Genomic DNA, 17780 nt, shown 5'->3' on the forward strand with positions numbered 1-17780 from the left:
TAATCATAACTATAATTCATCCATTTGTTTATTCATAATTTGTTTTTCCATGTTTCATTTCTTTCCAAGTACATTTTCTAGCATGTCGTGTGTATATTACTAATGATTTTTATGTTATATTAATTATATTATATTATTTTCTCTTTAATAGACAGTTCAAAACACTGAAATAAAATTAAATCTCAGTTTTCATTGGAAGAAATATTATAAAAATGTATTGTGGCACTGTGTGATTAATAATATTCAAAACTTTATTGTAAATTTGAAACTTTAAAGATTATAAACTGGTAGTCAAGTTGACGTCACATTCTGCATTATGTTGATTTGTTTGGGATTTTCTAGGCCGACACAAAGCGTCTGAGAAGAAGGGGAAAAGTGTCCCAGTGGTGGGGAGTAAAGCGAAGGGTAAAGACCGTCTAACGGGTCGAGCGAGGAGGTAAACTGACCTCATACTGAATTGTTAAAGTGCTGAACCGTTTACAGTAACATCCTGCCACATTTCACCTCAAATCCATTAACACAGACTCAAATGATGATGGGAAATGCTTTTCAGAGGGATTTATGGTTATGAGCATTTCCACTCCCACTCAGCATTAACGTTCAACCACAAACTCATCCGATCACATGACCGGATGATTTATAATGATACAATTCATCTTTTAAAATCTCATTAAGTTCAAAGCAGTTCCTTGTTATCATACAGTAAACGCACATTCACTTGCTCATTAAACACAGTAATTGAACAAAAAGCCCAAACAAATGTTTTGGTAATCAGAAGCTATTGTGATGCTGTTATAGAAGATGGATAAATTGTGGTTAAACTTCACAATAAGGTCCTGTAAGACTTGAGAAATTAGAAAATGCCGGGCAGTCCGGTTGAGGAACGACCACTCCCTGAGAAGACAAAAGGACCTTTCTGGAAATTAACATTCGAACTCTCTCTTGTGAAACTTGCATCACCATTCGAGACGCAAGTCTCACCTAAGCATCATCCTAATCTACAGCTCTTTCCCTTGACCCCCCATTCCCCCGTTCGTTCGTTCTCTCTCATGCTGAAATTCACCCAAACATCTATATGGTTTAATGTGAACAATTATCATACAACACTACACATGTTTGGTATCATTTGAAATGTCTCAGTGCGACTGGTACAAAGGGTCTCATTCCTAAAAAGGTAATAAGGTTTATCAAAGGTAAACCAAAAGGGTAATAAGGTGTGGAGAGTTTAGAGATATCTTGTGAACAGCTGTGGGTGTGCCCCCATGTAAATCAACCTCTGTCCCCAGTAAGTCTGGGACTAATGCAAATTCCCACTGTGAGCTCATGTTTACATTTGAAAAGAGGTTTCTGCCTTGGTCTGAGTATTTAGGGAGATGCTGAAGAGGGTTCATCGCGCGATCCTGTAACTCAGATCAGCACATAATGTTGAAGGACCTCAAAGACTTCAGCATTATGTATTTTTCTAAATCTTGGGTTTAGCCTACATCTTTTACTCTTTATCTCTGAGTATTTTGATGTTATTGTATTGATTATCTTTGAACTGATTATGAAATTGGCTCGATGCCTTTACCTGACATAATACAATTGTAAACATTTGATCTTATTCTGACTTGTTCTGAAATTGTTTTCCCAAGTAGATAAAACGGATTCGTTTGTTATTGCAAAATCTGCGTCAGATTAGTGATGACTAATATTTGGCACTAATTCAAGTGTACTTGGTTTTGTAAAGACAAGAAGTGAATTTCCGTTTAGGACAGCAAATGCTGTTTGACCCCAACCTAAATCTGTGTGTGTCTTACCTCTGTTTTAATGTAATGTTACTTTAGATAAGTGTACATGGGAAACCACGGCATGGCCAATCCAAAGCTATTATAAGAGAAGTAATATTGGTCTGCTTATATCTGTAGTAGTGGCCATACCTCTACTGAAGTAAACGTTACTTTAAATTCGATATCACAATATCTTTGATTCCAAAACATTTGCAATAAACAATTACCATGTTGAATGAGTAAATTAATGTCCATTTACTCTATGATAACAAGGAGTTGTTTTAAAATCATAAATAAGATTGTAAAACATTTCTTAATTTTGCCCTCAGGTGGGATGCTAAAGAGCAAGAGGAGCATTTGCAGGTGATTTTTATTATAGTTATTATTACTGCCACAGTAATAAACATTATGGGATGAAAATGTGCTTAATTTTTATGGAAATAATTTCACAATTAAATATATTAAGTTTCAATTTGTTTTTTATTTCAGACTTTTGATTTAGATTTTTGGGCTAACTTCTGGATATTATTTGCATGTTTATGTGCCCGATAATCGATATCCAGAACCAATATTTATGATAATGGTCTGTCTTGTGTGCAAATCACAAAATACCCACAAGATGACACCATTTATCGGTGGATCCCAAATTACAAAACCGATATTCAAGCATTTTTCCATCATTGAATATCGGTTTTGTAATATTGGATCCACCAATAAATGGCGTCATCTTGTGTGTGTTTTGAGATTTGCACACAAGACAGACCATTATCATAAATATCGGTTAAACCGATTATCGGTGTTTTTGTTTTCTTGAAATTTTGAGGTTAAAGAGATTTTAATATTTCATGTCTTTTTTAATACATGTATTCGTTGGTTGATTTCTGCCAGGTTTATCCAGACAGCAGTCTGCAGGAGTTTTTAGAGGAGCTTGACGGTCTTTGTGCTCCTGAGAGCGTCAATCCAGAGACTGACATTGAAAACACAAAGTCATGTGAGTCTGAAGAGTCAATGAAAGCAATCAGTGCCATGACCTCCAATGGGACGGCGGACCAGAATGGACGCGTTTGTACAGAAATTGCTCATTCGGAGCCGCTTTCTCTGAAGGCCACTGAGAAAAAGGTCCGCTTTTCTGAGAACCATGACAAGAACAAGTCAGAAACCGAGACCAGTGCTCTGCAAGCGGCCTCACTGATCACGAACGTCCCTGTTGAAGACGACGAACAAACATCGGCACAAGATGACAACGAATGTATCCAGAAAGAGATAAAACCTCCGTCTCCGGAGCAGGAAAAACTCTCAGAACTGAATCCAGCCACTGAAGGAAGTGCGACGGAACCATCGTGTCCTAAACCTGCAGATGTTGGTATATCAGCAGAACCGGACGAGAACAAACCCGTTGAACACGGCAAGAGCTGCTCTTCTAGAGGAAACGGTACGAAACACTAGCTGCGTTTCCATTACCCTTCAAATTGCGCAAATTGAAATTGAAAATACGCCCAATGGAAACACGTCAATTTCGCAAAAACTCCCACTGATCGCAAAAAAGTTTTCCCGCTCGCATGAGGAGGTTTTTCAGGCAATTCGAAAACGAAATATTTCGCAAAACCGCACTGGAAACAGTTTTTGTGCATTTACAGTCACCTGACGTAGATGATGCGGTGTGTTTGGACAGAATAAGAGACCGAGCTCTTTATTAAATTCATAAAAGACAAAAGAATGACAGGAATACTGGATTCTAAACCTCAAATAAATGCCACAATCAAGAGCCCGACGCAGATCTGAGGGAGAAACACCCAGAAACTCCTCATATGAGCCACTCACAAGTATAATAAGGGTCGTTCCTTACCATTAATGCTTGGAAAACACACATACATCTCCTTCCATTAATAATAATGGCCAGTGCAGTAGCTGGGATATAGTACATAAACCTACCAACGTCCGTTGCAATGGTTTTTGGACTGATTTTACTTATTGCGAGAGGAAAAAATGAAGTTTTAGTCGCATAACATCGGTTAATGGAAACGCCGTCATTTCGCAATAGTTTTTTGTCGACATTTAGAAAAAATCGCAAAAGTTTGGCGCAAATCTGTAATGGAAACGCGCCTACTGGCTGTGTGAAACTTGCTCCAACACTGGAATACACTACACCACCTTTGCTCAGATTTGCAGTCTAGATGAGTCAACAGTAGTTGCTGAAAGTCTGTGCCAGTTTTCAGATTTTCAACGTCTAATAGACGACTTTTTGCTCTCTGGGTCAGTCGTTTAGTGTTTGATGCCCAGTTTATTTACAAAGTCGGCAAGTGTATGATGCCTAGTGTTTCAAAATCTGTTCACATAATGTATATATTTGTATGAATGTATATAAATGATAATGTATAAACAAGTCAAAATTTTGGAAACATTAAGGTTTTTTAATGATTTCTTGATTTCTCTAAGGCCGGGTGCACACTGTGCGATTTGGCCGTCTGAGACACATTTAGCAAGTCCTAAAAGAATCCTCTGATCATATAGGCTAAAATCTGAAGTCTTTCATCGTTAGTTTGACATGTTCACCGACAGCCGATGACCGTTGTGATCAAATTTTACCTCAGACGAAATTCTGGCGGTGTCAGATTTGACTCAGAGTCCTGCAGTGAATCTCCTACGACCACCGTCAAATTAACTTCGTTTTTCAAGACTGTGACCAAAATTAACATTAGAGATTTCTTTGTAGCCACCGTTTCAATCCCGCGTGTAACGCAACTCACTGTCACTGAACGTGTCATTGATTGATGTTAAACTTAAGACAAGTTTTCTTGCGTGCGTCCGTTTTTAACACGTCTTTACAGTCCGACATTAATGACAACTGAGATCTTACTCAGTGTGACATGGCTTACAGCGATGATCATGTTCGTACAGTCTGACAAACAACAGTTGCAAAGGACTATTATAAATAAGGCTTAAGGCTGCATTTCTTTGATCAAAAATACAGTAAAAACAGAACATTTATTAAAATTTTAAATAACTGTTTTCCATGTGGATATATAGTAAAATGTCATTTATTCCTGTGATCAAATCTGCATTTTCAGCATCATTACTCCAGTCTTCAGTGTCACATGATCCTTCAGAAATCACTCTAATATGAGGATTTGATGCTCAAGAAATATTTCTCATTATAATTCATGTTAAACACCGTTGTGCTGCTCAATATTTTTATGGAAACTGATTTTTTAATCAGGATTCTTTGATTAATAGAAAGCTCAAAAGTACAGCATTTATTATAAATATAACTTTTTTGTAATATTTATTAATTTCAGAAAATGGCTTTATCAATTTAATGCTCAATTAAAATATTTTATTTATTTTTCACAATATTACTGTATTTTTGATCAAAGAAATGCAGCCTTGTTGAGCAGAACAAGCTTTCAAAAACATTAATGTTTCCATATACATATTAAACTTAAAATATATATTTTCTATAGAGATAATCAACTTTAATTTTTACTTTTTTTTTTACTTGTTTTTAATTCGATTGTCACTTATAACGCTTTAACAAAGACTTTTTTTTAATCCCTATGGAAAAAATGAACAGGAAACAATACTTCCGGAACCAACTCGGACGCAAATGCACTGTTATAAACTCAAATGATTGCGATGCACAGCAGGTTTTGGGAGGTTGTGCATCCTTGTGTTTTCACTGAGATCATGTGTGTGTGTGTTTTCTCTCTCTCTCTCTTGCAGAAGAACTGATGGACTCGAGTCTGTCTGTCCTGAATCTGGATCCGGGCGATGCTCTTCCCGACCACAACACCAGCGCTGATATGGTGAGTGTGCTGCATTAAAGCATCAATCCTCATTTGACTTGCAGATTTGAAGTGTCCCACCTCACAGGATTTAGCGGCCCACTGAAACTCCATTATCGAGCTGAAGTGCTTCAGAAATACCCTAGGAAGCAGCACTATATATGTAACCAGGCCACATATTCAACCTGCGAAGTAAAAGAGCACACTTACATCCGCTTTAAAGTGTTTAAATGCAACACTAAACTCTATTTCTGCCTCTTTTATAATAAACTAGGGCTGCGTGATTTGGGGGGAAAAATAAAATGTCTCTGTTTTTATTCCAGGCAAGAGAGAATGGGAAAGTTGTTTAGATGGAAATGATGGAGCGAAACTTCATGCACTAAAACCAAAACAGAAGAACGAAAACATGCTCACGTGACTCTTTAACCTTCTGTGTTTGGAATATTTAATTGGGAACGTTTGTCATTTATTGGATGCTGAGCGTTGAAAACACTGGTTGGCAAGTGACGTTCTGATTAGTTTATCTTCTCGTAGATTGTTAATGCTTCAACGCACAGGTAACCGTTATCTGATCCACCAAACCCAATTTTTTGGGGTGGTTTGGTGGGGCTTTAGTCTGAAAGCACTACAAACAACTTGAATGTGTAACTTAATGAAGTTTAGCAGAACAAACCCATTTATACAGCACACTAACTGACTAACCTAGTAGCAATCTTCATCAGAACTCATATACGTCAATGAAAATCAAACCTGACAGATGCTGATCTACTTCACAAGCACACGTGTCATGGGATTTTGTGTGGATAGTTCACAAGGATCGTTCAAGTATGTTTATTAGCACTTTATTTTGTATGAATGATCTGAAAAGTTACCAGAAATAAAACCTTTTGTTTGGTTTTATTGTCTAATTCAACATTAAGGACGTTTACAGTCCTTGCAGATTCAATTATTTTGTTTTACAAAAGACTGCAAGAATGTTTACTAGCTGAACATATTTGTTAGTTTAGCAGGTATAGTTGTACTTTATGTGGCAATGAATTATCATCAAACTGATGTTCATCCTCACAACATTTCAGTGTTTAAACGTTACCGTTTGAAGAACACGTGACGTGACTAAGATTTGATTTTTATATTTTGCTGACACTTTCATTAAGTATTTTGTGTTCATTTGGTTTTGAAATGAATGTTAAATAAAAAATAATAAGCATTAAAAACTTTACGATGCTTGCACTGATTCCACTGCTCAAAGTGTTTGTTTTTTCAACCATAACAATCATCAGTTGTGAATTAATTTAGTTGTTAAATGCTAAAAATTATACATGCAACACACCTTTTTATTTAGCTACCTTTAAAAGGTATATTAGATATTAAATTGAAAGACATTTATTACATTCAAATGACACAATATTAGGGTTTCACATTAATAATGTGTTTGTGGTGTGTGTTTGTTAGAGAAGTTCTTAAATGATATAAGGTTTATATACATATAAACATATTTTGCACTGCAGTCCATTAAAAATACACTGAATTCTCTTTAATTCCCTGTTGATAAAGCCTCTATTTTGGTCCATGTCCTGTTTTACCATAGAAGGATATAATGGAACTTTTACTTGCGCACATGAACTCTCTCTCTCACACACACACACACACACATATATATATATATATATATATATATATACACACACATATATACATATATATATATATACACACACACATATATATATATATATATATATATATATATATATATACACACACACATATATATATATATATATATATATATATATATATATATACACACACATATATATATATATATATATATATATGTAATATGTATATGTGTGTGTGTGTGTGTGACCCTGGACCACAAAACCAGTCACATGGGTCAATTGTTTTAAATTACATCCATATACATCACCTGAAATCTGAATAAATAAGCTCTCCATTGATGTGTGGTTTGTTAGGATTTGACAATATTTGGTCGAGACACAACTATTGAACATCTGGAATCTGAGGGAGCAAAAAAATCGAAATATTGAGAAAATTCGTCTTTAAAGTTGTTCATTTATGTTGGCAGTTGTGCTGCATTCACTCACAAAAATACATGTTTTATATATTTATGGTAGGAAATTTACAAAATATCTTCATGGAACATGATCTTTACTGAATATCCTCATGATTTTTGGCATAAAAGAAAAATCTCATTTTGACCCATACAATGTATTGTTGGCTATTTCCTCAAATAAACATGTGCGACTTGTGACTGGTTTTGTGATCTAGGGTCATATATACATATATATATATAGAGAGAGAGAGAGAGAGAGACTCACCGGCCACTTTATTAGGTACACCTGTTCAACTTCATTAATGCAAATGTCTAATCATCCAATCACATGACAGCAACTCAGTGCCTTTAGGCATGTAGACATGGTGAAGATGATCTGCTGAAGTTCAAACTGAGCATCAGAATGGGGAAGACAGATGATTTAAGAGACTTTGTACGTGGCATGGTTGTTTGTGCCAGACGGGAGTATTTCAGGACCTGCTGATCTACTGGGATTTTCACAGTTCTGTGGCTGAAAATGCCTTGTTGATGCCAGAGGTCAGAGGAGAACGACCAGACTGGTTCAGCTGATAGAAAGGCAATAATAACTCAAATAACCACTTGTTTCAACCGAGGTGTGCAGAAGAGCATCTCTGAACACGTCAAACCTTGAAGCAGACGAGCTACATCAGCAGAAAACACACCGGGAACGCTCCTGTCAGCTCACAATAGAAAACTGAGGCTACAATTCACACAGACTGGACCATATAAGATGGCACAAGCATTGCCTGGTCTGATGAGTCCGGATTTCTGCTGCGACTTTCATGGTCGGGTCAGAATTTGGCGTAAAATCCATGAAAGCATGGATCCATCCAGCCTTGTCTCAGCGGCTCAGGCTGCTGGAGGTGCAATGGTATAATGGATATTTTCTTGGCACACTCTGGCCCTCTTAGTACCACTTGAGCCTCGTTTAAACACCACAGCCGTCCTGAGTATTCAAGCTGACCATGTCCATCCCTTCATGACCATCTTCTGATGAGAATAACACGCGTCACAAAGCTCAAATGAACTCACTAAAGTCAAACGACCTCCACAGTCACTAGATCTCAATCCAATACAGCAGCTTTGGGTTGTGGAGGAACATCATGGAAAGGCAGCTGACAAATCTGGAGCAACTATCATGTCAATATGGACCACTATCTCTGAGCAATGTGTCCAGCACCTTGTTGAATCTGTGCCACGAAGAATTAAGGCAGTTCTGAAGGCAAAATGGGGTCCAAACCAACACTAGCAAGGTGTTCCTAATAAAGTGGCTGGTGAGTGTGTGTGTGTATATATACATTACTTTCAATGAAACACATTAAATCCATCAATTAATGCGAATTCCTTCCTTACGTTTTGTGGAGTTATTTCAGGTAAGCTGTCTTGTTTCCAGCTATCCACTTATTTTAATTATTATTCTTATTAGGGGTTCAAGCATGAAATGCTGAAACCCTATTGCAGTGGTTCCCAATTCCAGTCCTCGGGACCCACTGCTCTGCACATTTTGTATGTCTCCCTTATTTAACACACCTGAACCAGATCATCAGCTCATTAGGAGAGACTCCATGAACTGAACTGAGTGTGTCAGATAAGAGAGACCTACAAAATGTGCAGAGCAAGGGGTCCCGAGGACGAATTGGGAACCACTGCCCTATTGTAATTGTAAGGATTCGTAAAACCCATCGTGCAGGCCAAACCGTAAGGCCTAGAGACTTGAAACCTGGCCAGATGGTAGGCCTCAGTTTGGGGATAACCTATCAGAGTATGACCCCGATTGGCCCATAGGTGGCGCTACAGCAACCAAAAGTACAACATCGCTCATAACTCTTGGACCATTTGTCCTAGACTCAAGTGTCTTACAGCACTGTGATCCCTGGCTCAAGGCGGACAAAATGGCCAATTTCGATTTAGGCAGGTAAAATTTTCCGCTATGTCGAATTTTGTCCGAAACCTACTTTTGCGAACTAGTCCCTGGTTTTTCGCCCGATCGGAACCACACCAGTCTAGGACAATTCTCTGGACTCAAAAAAAAGTTGAACTTTTGCATTTGGCTGGCTGTAACAGGGTCATTTAGAAAAGGGGCGTGGCAAAATACACTCAAAAGCCTATAAATCCTAAAGGAAAACTCAGAACTTCACACAAATTGATGAGCATATGTGTCATAACATGGTGAAGACGCACGCAGAGTTTCATGCAGATCGGACCATAGGTGGCGCTATAACTGTTAAAAAGCTTTAAAACCATATATTTCCTATGGTACATTGCCTGTTTTGGCTGTAAATGGTCTTTTCCATCTATTATGTCAGTGGTTACATGCTTGCTAAATAAAACTTAATAACTTTTGATGCTTTTGTGCTTAAAGGCTTTAAAGGCCTTAAATGCTTAAATTAAGAACTGATAAAAATGTAAAAAATGTGTACCTTGAATGCAATGTAAGTCGCTTTGGATAAAAGCGTCTGCCAAATGCATAAATGTAAATGCTTGAACCCCGATAAATGCTGCTTGCAGCTTTTATTATTATTATTATTATTTTCCAGCCTTTCGTTGTTTTGACCTGCTTCTCTCACCTGATCCATTAAAGGGAGCGTAGCTTATCACATTTGATAATTATTTTGATGCAAGTCGATTTACTCAGGCATATTTTCACGTGCTAAAGCAATCATTGCCGTGGAGAGTTACTGACAGTAGAATTAAAATAACTCACTCCGCTGGAAATTACATTTGTGTAAGATACCAAAAAAAATTCAATAATATGTTGTGTTGTTTTGAACGTGCGGCGCTGCCTCAGACCTCTGCGTTCTGTTTAATAGAGGATCTTTTGGGATTAGTGTCTTATTATTTTTTAAAAGCCTCCCATCGGCCGGTTGCTCTGGAAATCACTCCCTGTTCTCTTCAAACACGGCTTTGTCTTCTGTTACTCTTTTAATTACCCTTTTCCAGCAGGCATGCTCGGGGACGGCATCATCCTCGGGGACCGGTCACATGACTCATGACTCATGGTGATGATTTGGATGTTAGATGAAGGTAGCTGAATCTTCTTGTGTTTGGTCAAATGTTATACTCGTGTCTAGAGAAATATGCAAGTGCCTTAAACGAGAGTGAAACATCACCCAGTGAGCATTGATGTAGGCAATATAAAGGCAACGGAAGCTCAATTACATCACTAGCACTGATTCTTGGTGTAAACATCACTAATGCATTTCACATGTATTCAAGTTAAACTGTTCTGAAACCATCCACAGTAAGCAGGTGAATTGGTAAAAGGTGAGGGTATCATGATTGGGTAAAAGATGGGAAAATTTTCATGAGGGAATAGTCTTAACAGCTTAAAAATCACACTTCTCAATAAAAGATTGCAAAGAATTTAGCCATCTATCATACATACTATTGTGAAAAAAATCAGGGAATCCAGAGAAATCTCAGTGCATGAAGGGAAAGGCGTTAAGCCTCTGTTGAATGTGAAAGACGTCATTGCATGAGAAACCATAATGCTACTGTGTTAATTACAGCCACATGCGCTCAGGAGTACTTTGAGAAAACCGTTGACACTTAAAGTCCCCCTGTGGTGAAAATAAAAAATTGTATGTTTTTAATATGCTTTGAGACAAACCATGTGTAAATTCATAAGTCGACACCATTGCTGAGTATTTCCTCCTTAAAACTGCAAAGACAGTCTCAAAAACACGCTTTGAAATCGCTGGTGTTTCTGACGTCACAAACTACCTTGTAACCAATCAGATCAACGTGTGATCGTCAACCAGTGGATCTCTGAGCTGAGTGAGTGAGTGGAGGCGGGGCTCATTTGCATATTCATAGAACCGCGAATACTAAATGAGGCAAGGGTGTCGAGTTACATTCAAGATATTTTAAGGCATGAAGACATTTTTTTCAAGTACAAAATGCTTAAATATGTCCTTTTGGTGACCAAAGATGAGTTTTAATGGATACAATTATTGACTACAGGGGGACTTTAACAGTCTGACACTGCATCAAGAAATGCAAATTGAACCTCTGTTACGCAAGGAGAAAGCTATACTTCCAAAACACAGTGGAAATGTGTGCTGTGTTCAGAGGAATCCATGAAAACATATTTGGATTGTACAGAGACATACAGTGCCATTTGATGACATCTTTCCTGGGAAGCAAGACAATGCCAGGCCTCATTCTGCACGTGCTACAACAGAGTTGTTTCTTAGTCATTTTACACTCCAGTCCAGATCTGTCTCCAATTGTAAATGTACAGCCCATCAATGAAAAGGACAATCAGACAATGATGCCCACGCACTGTTGTGCAGATGTCTTAAATCAGGCGAGATTGGGCAAAAATTCCACTTGCAAACTTCCTCAATATCCTCAATTCCCAAAACGAATAAAAAGTGTGTTGCAGCCGTCAAAATTGGTTTATATTTACAGTGCAATTATGGTGATCAACATTGGAAATCTTTCTTTGTATGTTTGTCAGTTAAATAAAGGTTCAAGAGAATAAAAAAAATCACAGATTTTATTGCATTTTTACAAAATCTCCCAACTTTTCTGGAAATTGCCAGGATTTGAATAAGATTTCTTACCCTGGAAATCCAGAGTTCTCGCGAGAGCACAAGTTGAATTTGCTCAGCGAGTTACTCTGGTGTTGAGTAATGATGCTCATTAAATATGCCCTTGTATCCGAGCTGCACCAATCACATCGGGTTATCTGATATAGGCGGGCCAGAGGCGAGATGACGACAGCGCTGTGACATCGAAGTCATTAGTAAACATTGCAAGATGGCTATGGATGAACACCAGTTGTTTGAAACGGCTTTGGCCGCTACAATGAACGAGTTAGACTTGGCTTTTTATCTAAAAGAGGAACAGAAGACGGTGCTCGAATCCTTCCTTTGCAAGAAGGACGGTTTTGCTGTTTTGCCGACCGGATACGGCAAGAGTCTAATCTACCAGTTAGCTCCGCTGGTAGCTAAGCGATAACTTGTTGTGATTGGTCGTAGTGTTACCCAATTGCGTGCAGTGAGATTTTCAAACGCATGCTTGGTGCCTCGAGCTGGCCGAGTTTCATTAGTCGACGCCAGACCATTAATCTTTCAGATTTGGGTCTGGATTTCCAGGCTAAAGATTTCTCTCAAAATTCGAACTTCATTTACGCTGTTTTATCTTACCGAGGGTTTCAGCACAGACACTATCATTATGGACAATTGCAGAGCTTTTTATAGTAAAACCAAGACTTTTCAGCCCTACAAAGAGGCCGTGGTGCTTATCCCACCAGTTATTCTAGAAATGGGACAGAAAGCCTCGCAAAATCCACTTAGTTCCAGTGCCAGAAATAAGTGTTGATTTGGCCCGGTCCTGCCGGAGTCTTTCCTCGTCTCCTGGCAGTGCTCATGCTGCAGTGCGGTGGAAAATGGCTCCCAGGTCTCTCGGCACACATTAGATTATATCATGTGCACCTGCAGCTGTGAACTCAGACGGCGTGATGAAGCCGGTCCCGAGCGCTGATGGGAAATGAGGATCAGTAATGGATGGGCTGGGTTACAGCACTCTTCAGCAACACTTGTCTCTCGGCTTGATTAATAATGCATTTCTGTCCGTTCTGACTGATGATCATTGAAAAGCCCATTATGAGCATCTTTAACATAATCCTCCACTTTCTCTCAAACACAAGCTTTGACTGGTTCTCGGAGGATTTTGCTTCGGGATGCAGACCAAACACTACATTGTTCATCATACAAAAGTACCTAAAATGTCCTTAAAATCAAACTGGAGGATTATTAATAGTGGCATGAACTGATTGAGCTAAATATGCAATATTAATAACATTATGAATGCACAAAGAACATGAGAAGATTTAGCAGACTACAAACATTGGGTTCATTTTGTATTAGAAAATATCATAGAATTTGACTGGAAACATGACTTTTGGCATCAATAAAAGATATGGTTTATTTGGCTAAGCAGCTATACATGATTTTAAGGTTAGTTGTGTTTAGTTATTTGCATTGAACATCGGTTTGAGAACCACTGATTTAACTTGCATGCATGCCGTTAAATCTTTGGTTTGTATTCGTACTTGTATGAAACATTTCAATTGATAATATGCATATGTGCTTCTTTTTGAGTAACATGCACATTTGAAATCTAATAAAAAAATTGTTATTTTGATTAAGACTTTCAAGAAATATTAAAATTGTACATTTTTTAAGGAAATGCATGGTGATTGTCCATGCAAAACACACTGTCAATGATGCTATATGGTTGCTAGGGTGTTCTCAAGTAAAAATGACATTTGGAAAATCATCTGATCTCTAGATGTGGCTCATCGTCTGTCTGAGGGATTTTTTCACCTGTTTTACGCACACACTCGACTTCAATAGTGCTGGAGGTTTCATCACATGACTATCAGCAGTTCTAGTGAGGACTGATTTGGTAAACAAGTCTAATAATTGGATCTCAAGGGGGTTTGCACACTAAAAACTGACATTTTAACTAGTCAAGTCAACATTGATTTGTTCCCACAGCTGCTGAATCAATTGTCTTCAGTCACAGGACGAATCAAAGAAAGTCCAAAACATCTTGTTTACAGGAAACAGCTGCTAATTTACTGTTATTACTATAGTAACTACATGTATAGTAACGTAACTATGTCACCTCAAAATAACGTGTTACCAAAAACTCTACTTGCAGTTTCATTAATACCACCAATAATGAAATAAAAGTGTACTTAAAGAGAGTTCACTTTCATAACTGTTCACTTTTAAAAGTTTTACTTTAATGTACATTTAAAATCATTGTTTTGTCATGCTTTAAAGAAGTACGCTTATTTTGATGTGCTAACTTTAATACTAAAGCACACGTAGTGTTTTTCAAAATTACATTTAAAGGTTTTTAATTGCGACTTCATTACAAGCATGTAATTGTAACTATATTTAAATACATGACATACAAGTTTTAATAGAAATTACGTAAAAGTATATATTAGTTTACCATAAACGCTTGAAGGAGTAAACTTTAAGACAATGTTAGTAATTCTGAAATTGCATATAAAGATGTACTTAAGTATGTCAAAAAGCACTTTTCAAGTTCAAATAATTGCATTTAATATAAATTTAAACTATAATACATTTTCATTTAATTGCAAATAACATGCAATTAAGTGTCCGAAAACATTACATTCAGTTCGCACTTAAGCATATATTATTCCTGTAATATGATTTCTAAAAGTGATGCTTTTCCTCAAGGGAACTGCTGTAAACACACTCCTAGCAGCCGCAGAGCAACATCTTACTGTGGTGCTTATAGTTTTCTCATTTGTGCAGGTGTTTTTCCAGAAGATGCGCATGTATTAATGTGGTTTGGTGTTCCAGTTGCACAGATATTTTCCAGCATGTGCTGTAACAGGTCATGGAGCCGCCGCTGAAAATAGAGCAGGATTGTGTAATCCCTGCTTTTGACTCCAGAACTGTAAGACAATCGATAAGCCTTGACAGTAGAGAGAGGAAGAAGCTCTACTAAACATGCATAGATCAATGGATGAGACTCTGAACAAGCACAAGTGTTAGAGACCGATGATAAACAGACGGATGGGACTTTGTGTGTGGGTCACTACGAGGCCAGAAGACACTAGAGCGTGTTGCTTTTGACCTGAATACAACCAGTAAATTCTCTATTATGAATATGAATCATGCATACACACTAGTCCTGGCCTAATCTGCTCAAAGTTCAACAAAACACATTGATTTTAATATCTGATTACAGGTTAATCCAGGATTAAACAGTGTGCTCATTTGATTATGAGTGTTATAATCTTGTGAAAATGATTGATGTGCTGCCCAGGTTTGCCCAACAGAAGTGCACGTGAACCCCTCATCCAATCTATAACGAAGGAAATGAGTGTTTGTACTTTTACAAGGGAGTTTATTTACCATTATGGTGATGTATTCTACACCTATGGTATACATTATTTGCTGTAAAAATGATCGAGTGATGCGAAATGTTTCCAGAGCATGTTATGTACATTTCTAAACAGTACATTTACATGGATATTATTTGCACATACCTGAGCATCGACACAGGTTCCTCTAAACATACGAATCCTTATTAATTGGTTAAAAGGTAATTCATGCAAGCTTTTAGTGTTGTTATTTTAAAAGCTTGAACCCTTCCCGACCCCATAAACATGGCTGTTCAAATCAAGGCATTGCGCGCGATGGACAGTCTCCGGCTCGGATGAATGATTCCTACACAGCTGAATGACAGGCCAGCCGGTGATTGTTGGACTATACGCTCCGAGGATATAAAGTTAAAGCCCATTACACTGCAAACGTCCACCAAGGAGATGCCGAGTATTAAGGCGAAACGAAAAGGACAGATTATATTTTGATCGTAGTTAGCCTCTGCTATAAGCGTGTGTGTCCGACAGTCAGTCCGCGCTCCAGCGTCCTCCTGTCCAACATCTCAAGTCCCAAGGCTTCTCTTAGTTCTTTTTGTGCTTGTTATCCGTATCAGACACTAACTGAGTTTGTGTTCGCCCTCCAAGCCCGTCCTCGTCCCTGCGCGCGTCCGGGTGCGCGTCTCCGCCGGCGTGGGTCTGGAGGTGATCTCTCCGGGAAGACTGTGTTCCTGCAGCTTCTGAGCTCTCTGTGGGCATGGTGTATCTGTAGAAATCCCCGGACTGGGACTGCGCACTTTTGGAAAGCGACCTTGCTGTCCGGTTGGAGCCGGTGGTGTTTAAATGGATCGGATCCACGATCGCGCTGCTGTTGCTCTGCGTCCCGCTGATGATCGCGGAGTTGTTGCTGTTACTGGCTGTAGAGTTGGGTTTTGCATTGTTCGCGCTTCCGGCGGGTTTCCATATGAGACTGTAGTAAATGGCCAGGATGATCGCAGCCAGAGACACGGATAACACATAAGCGAACACGGTGGCCAGTCTTACCCACTTCTTATTGGTTTTTGCAGCCATCTTTGCCTTCTTGTCGCCCGTGTAAGTGGCAGGTTTGCCCCTCTCCATGTTGGGCATGTAGTCTCTGTCCCGATTGACCCGGTTTTTTCCTCGATGCTCCACGATCCCGTCCGTCTTGAAGGCTCTTGAGGATCAGACCCTTTAAAACCCGTCAGTTGCTGTTAAATCGATTGAGTTTCGTCCATGGCGCTTGAAATGTCTCAGAAATCCATCAGGATCATGTTGCACCTCGATGTGGATGTTGATGCTGCTGCTGCTGATGATGATGATGATGATGCTTCTGGTGTTTTCCAGCATCCACTGCAGCTTTCCCCCCAAAGACAGAGATGTTTCTGATCAAAATATCATGGGATGGATTAGAGAGGCTTGGAAATTATGAGACGGATCATACTGTATGAGTGTGTTATTCAACTGAAGAAGAAGAGGCTTCATCAGCTAAAAATACAGGAGAGGAGGATGAGGAGGAGGAGGAGGAGGAGGAGACTCTTAAAGGACCAGCGGAGACTGAAGAGAGAAAACACATGAACATGATGATCATCACTTCAAGATCTGGTAACACTTTATAATAACTTTCATCATAATGCACTAAAAATATATTATATAATGCTTAACAGGTCTGTCTAATTTACATTATATAATGTAATTAATAATACTGATGTTACTAATTATACATTATATATATATATATGTGTGTGTGTGTGTGTGTGTGTGTGTGTGCGCGCGCGCGCGCTTGAATGTAACATTTTCAGGTAACTGGTTTTAGACAATATTAGCCTGTATTATACAAATATTATATCAAAAATATAATTTAATATTTTAACTGTATCAACCTAAATGCATTAATGTAAAATTACAATAAGAAATACAGTCATAATTAAATTACATAAAGATGCAATATTTTTCATATAAATTAGAACATATATTGAAATTTCTATATTAAATGTAGTGTTCTATTAGTGCTGTCAGATCGATTAATCGCATCTAACATAAAAGTTTGTATATAATATGTGTGTGTGTGATGTGTAATATGTGTGTGTGAAAAAAATTCTGAACACAACTGTATGCATACATATACATATATATGTGTATATATATATATATATATATATATATGCATACAGTTGTGTTCAGAATTTTTTGCAACCTTGGTAAATATGATCAAAGATGGCTGTAAAAATAAG

At 38.1% G+C, this 17780-nt stretch overlaps 3 protein-coding genes across 6 annotated transcripts in view; 2 read left to right on the forward strand and 1 right to left on the reverse strand.

Annotated features, from left to right (window-relative positions):
- The window catches only part of ccdc9b (coiled-coil domain containing 9B), a 34825-nt gene extending 28039 nt beyond the window's left edge, over nucleotides 1–6786 (forward strand). For all 4 annotated transcript variants that reach the window (XM_084392494.1, XM_084392495.1, XM_084392493.1 and 1 more), the window contains 5 exons: nucleotides 343–436; nucleotides 2099–2132; nucleotides 2658–3201; nucleotides 5490–5572; nucleotides 5875–6786. In XM_084392494.1, coding sequence (XP_084248620.1) covers nucleotides 343–436; nucleotides 2099–2132; nucleotides 2658–3201; nucleotides 5490–5572; nucleotides 5875–5901 — 782 coding nt within the window. In that variant the 3' untranslated portion in view covers nucleotides 5902–6786. The remainder of the gene's footprint in view (nucleotides 1–342; nucleotides 437–2098; nucleotides 2133–2657; nucleotides 3202–5489; nucleotides 5573–5874) is intronic.
- An 8748-nt stretch (nucleotides 6787–15534) lies between these two features.
- LOC311280756 (putative transmembrane protein INAFM2) lies at nucleotides 15535–17035 on the reverse strand. The gene has a single exon (XM_084393173.1). It carries the CDS (start codon nucleotides 16654–16656, stop codon nucleotides 16114–16116), a length of 543 nt encoding a protein of 180 aa, XP_084249299.1. The 5' UTR covers nucleotides 16657–17035; the 3' UTR covers nucleotides 15535–16113.
- Nucleotides 17036–17078: 43 nt separating this feature from the next.
- The window catches only part of plcb2 (phospholipase C, beta 2), a 48578-nt gene continuing 47876 nt past the window's right edge, over nucleotides 17079–17780 (forward strand). The window contains exon 1 of the mRNA XM_084393171.1: nucleotides 17079–17151. The gene's annotated coding sequence lies outside the window, so the exon portion shown is untranslated. The remainder of the gene's footprint in view (nucleotides 17152–17780) is intronic.

The sequence above is a fragment of the Rutilus rutilus genome (assembly GCF_951802725.1).
Source record: "Rutilus rutilus genome assembly, chromosome: 21".
Lineage (NCBI taxonomy): Eukaryota > Metazoa > Chordata > Actinopteri > Cypriniformes > Leuciscidae > Rutilus > Rutilus rutilus.

What these genes read in the sequence shown, in the direction of transcription:
- LOC311280756 (XM_084393173.1), bottom strand. Translation starts at nt 16,656, where the DNA reads ATGCCCAACATGGAGAGGGGCAAACCTGCCACTTACACGGGCGACAAG.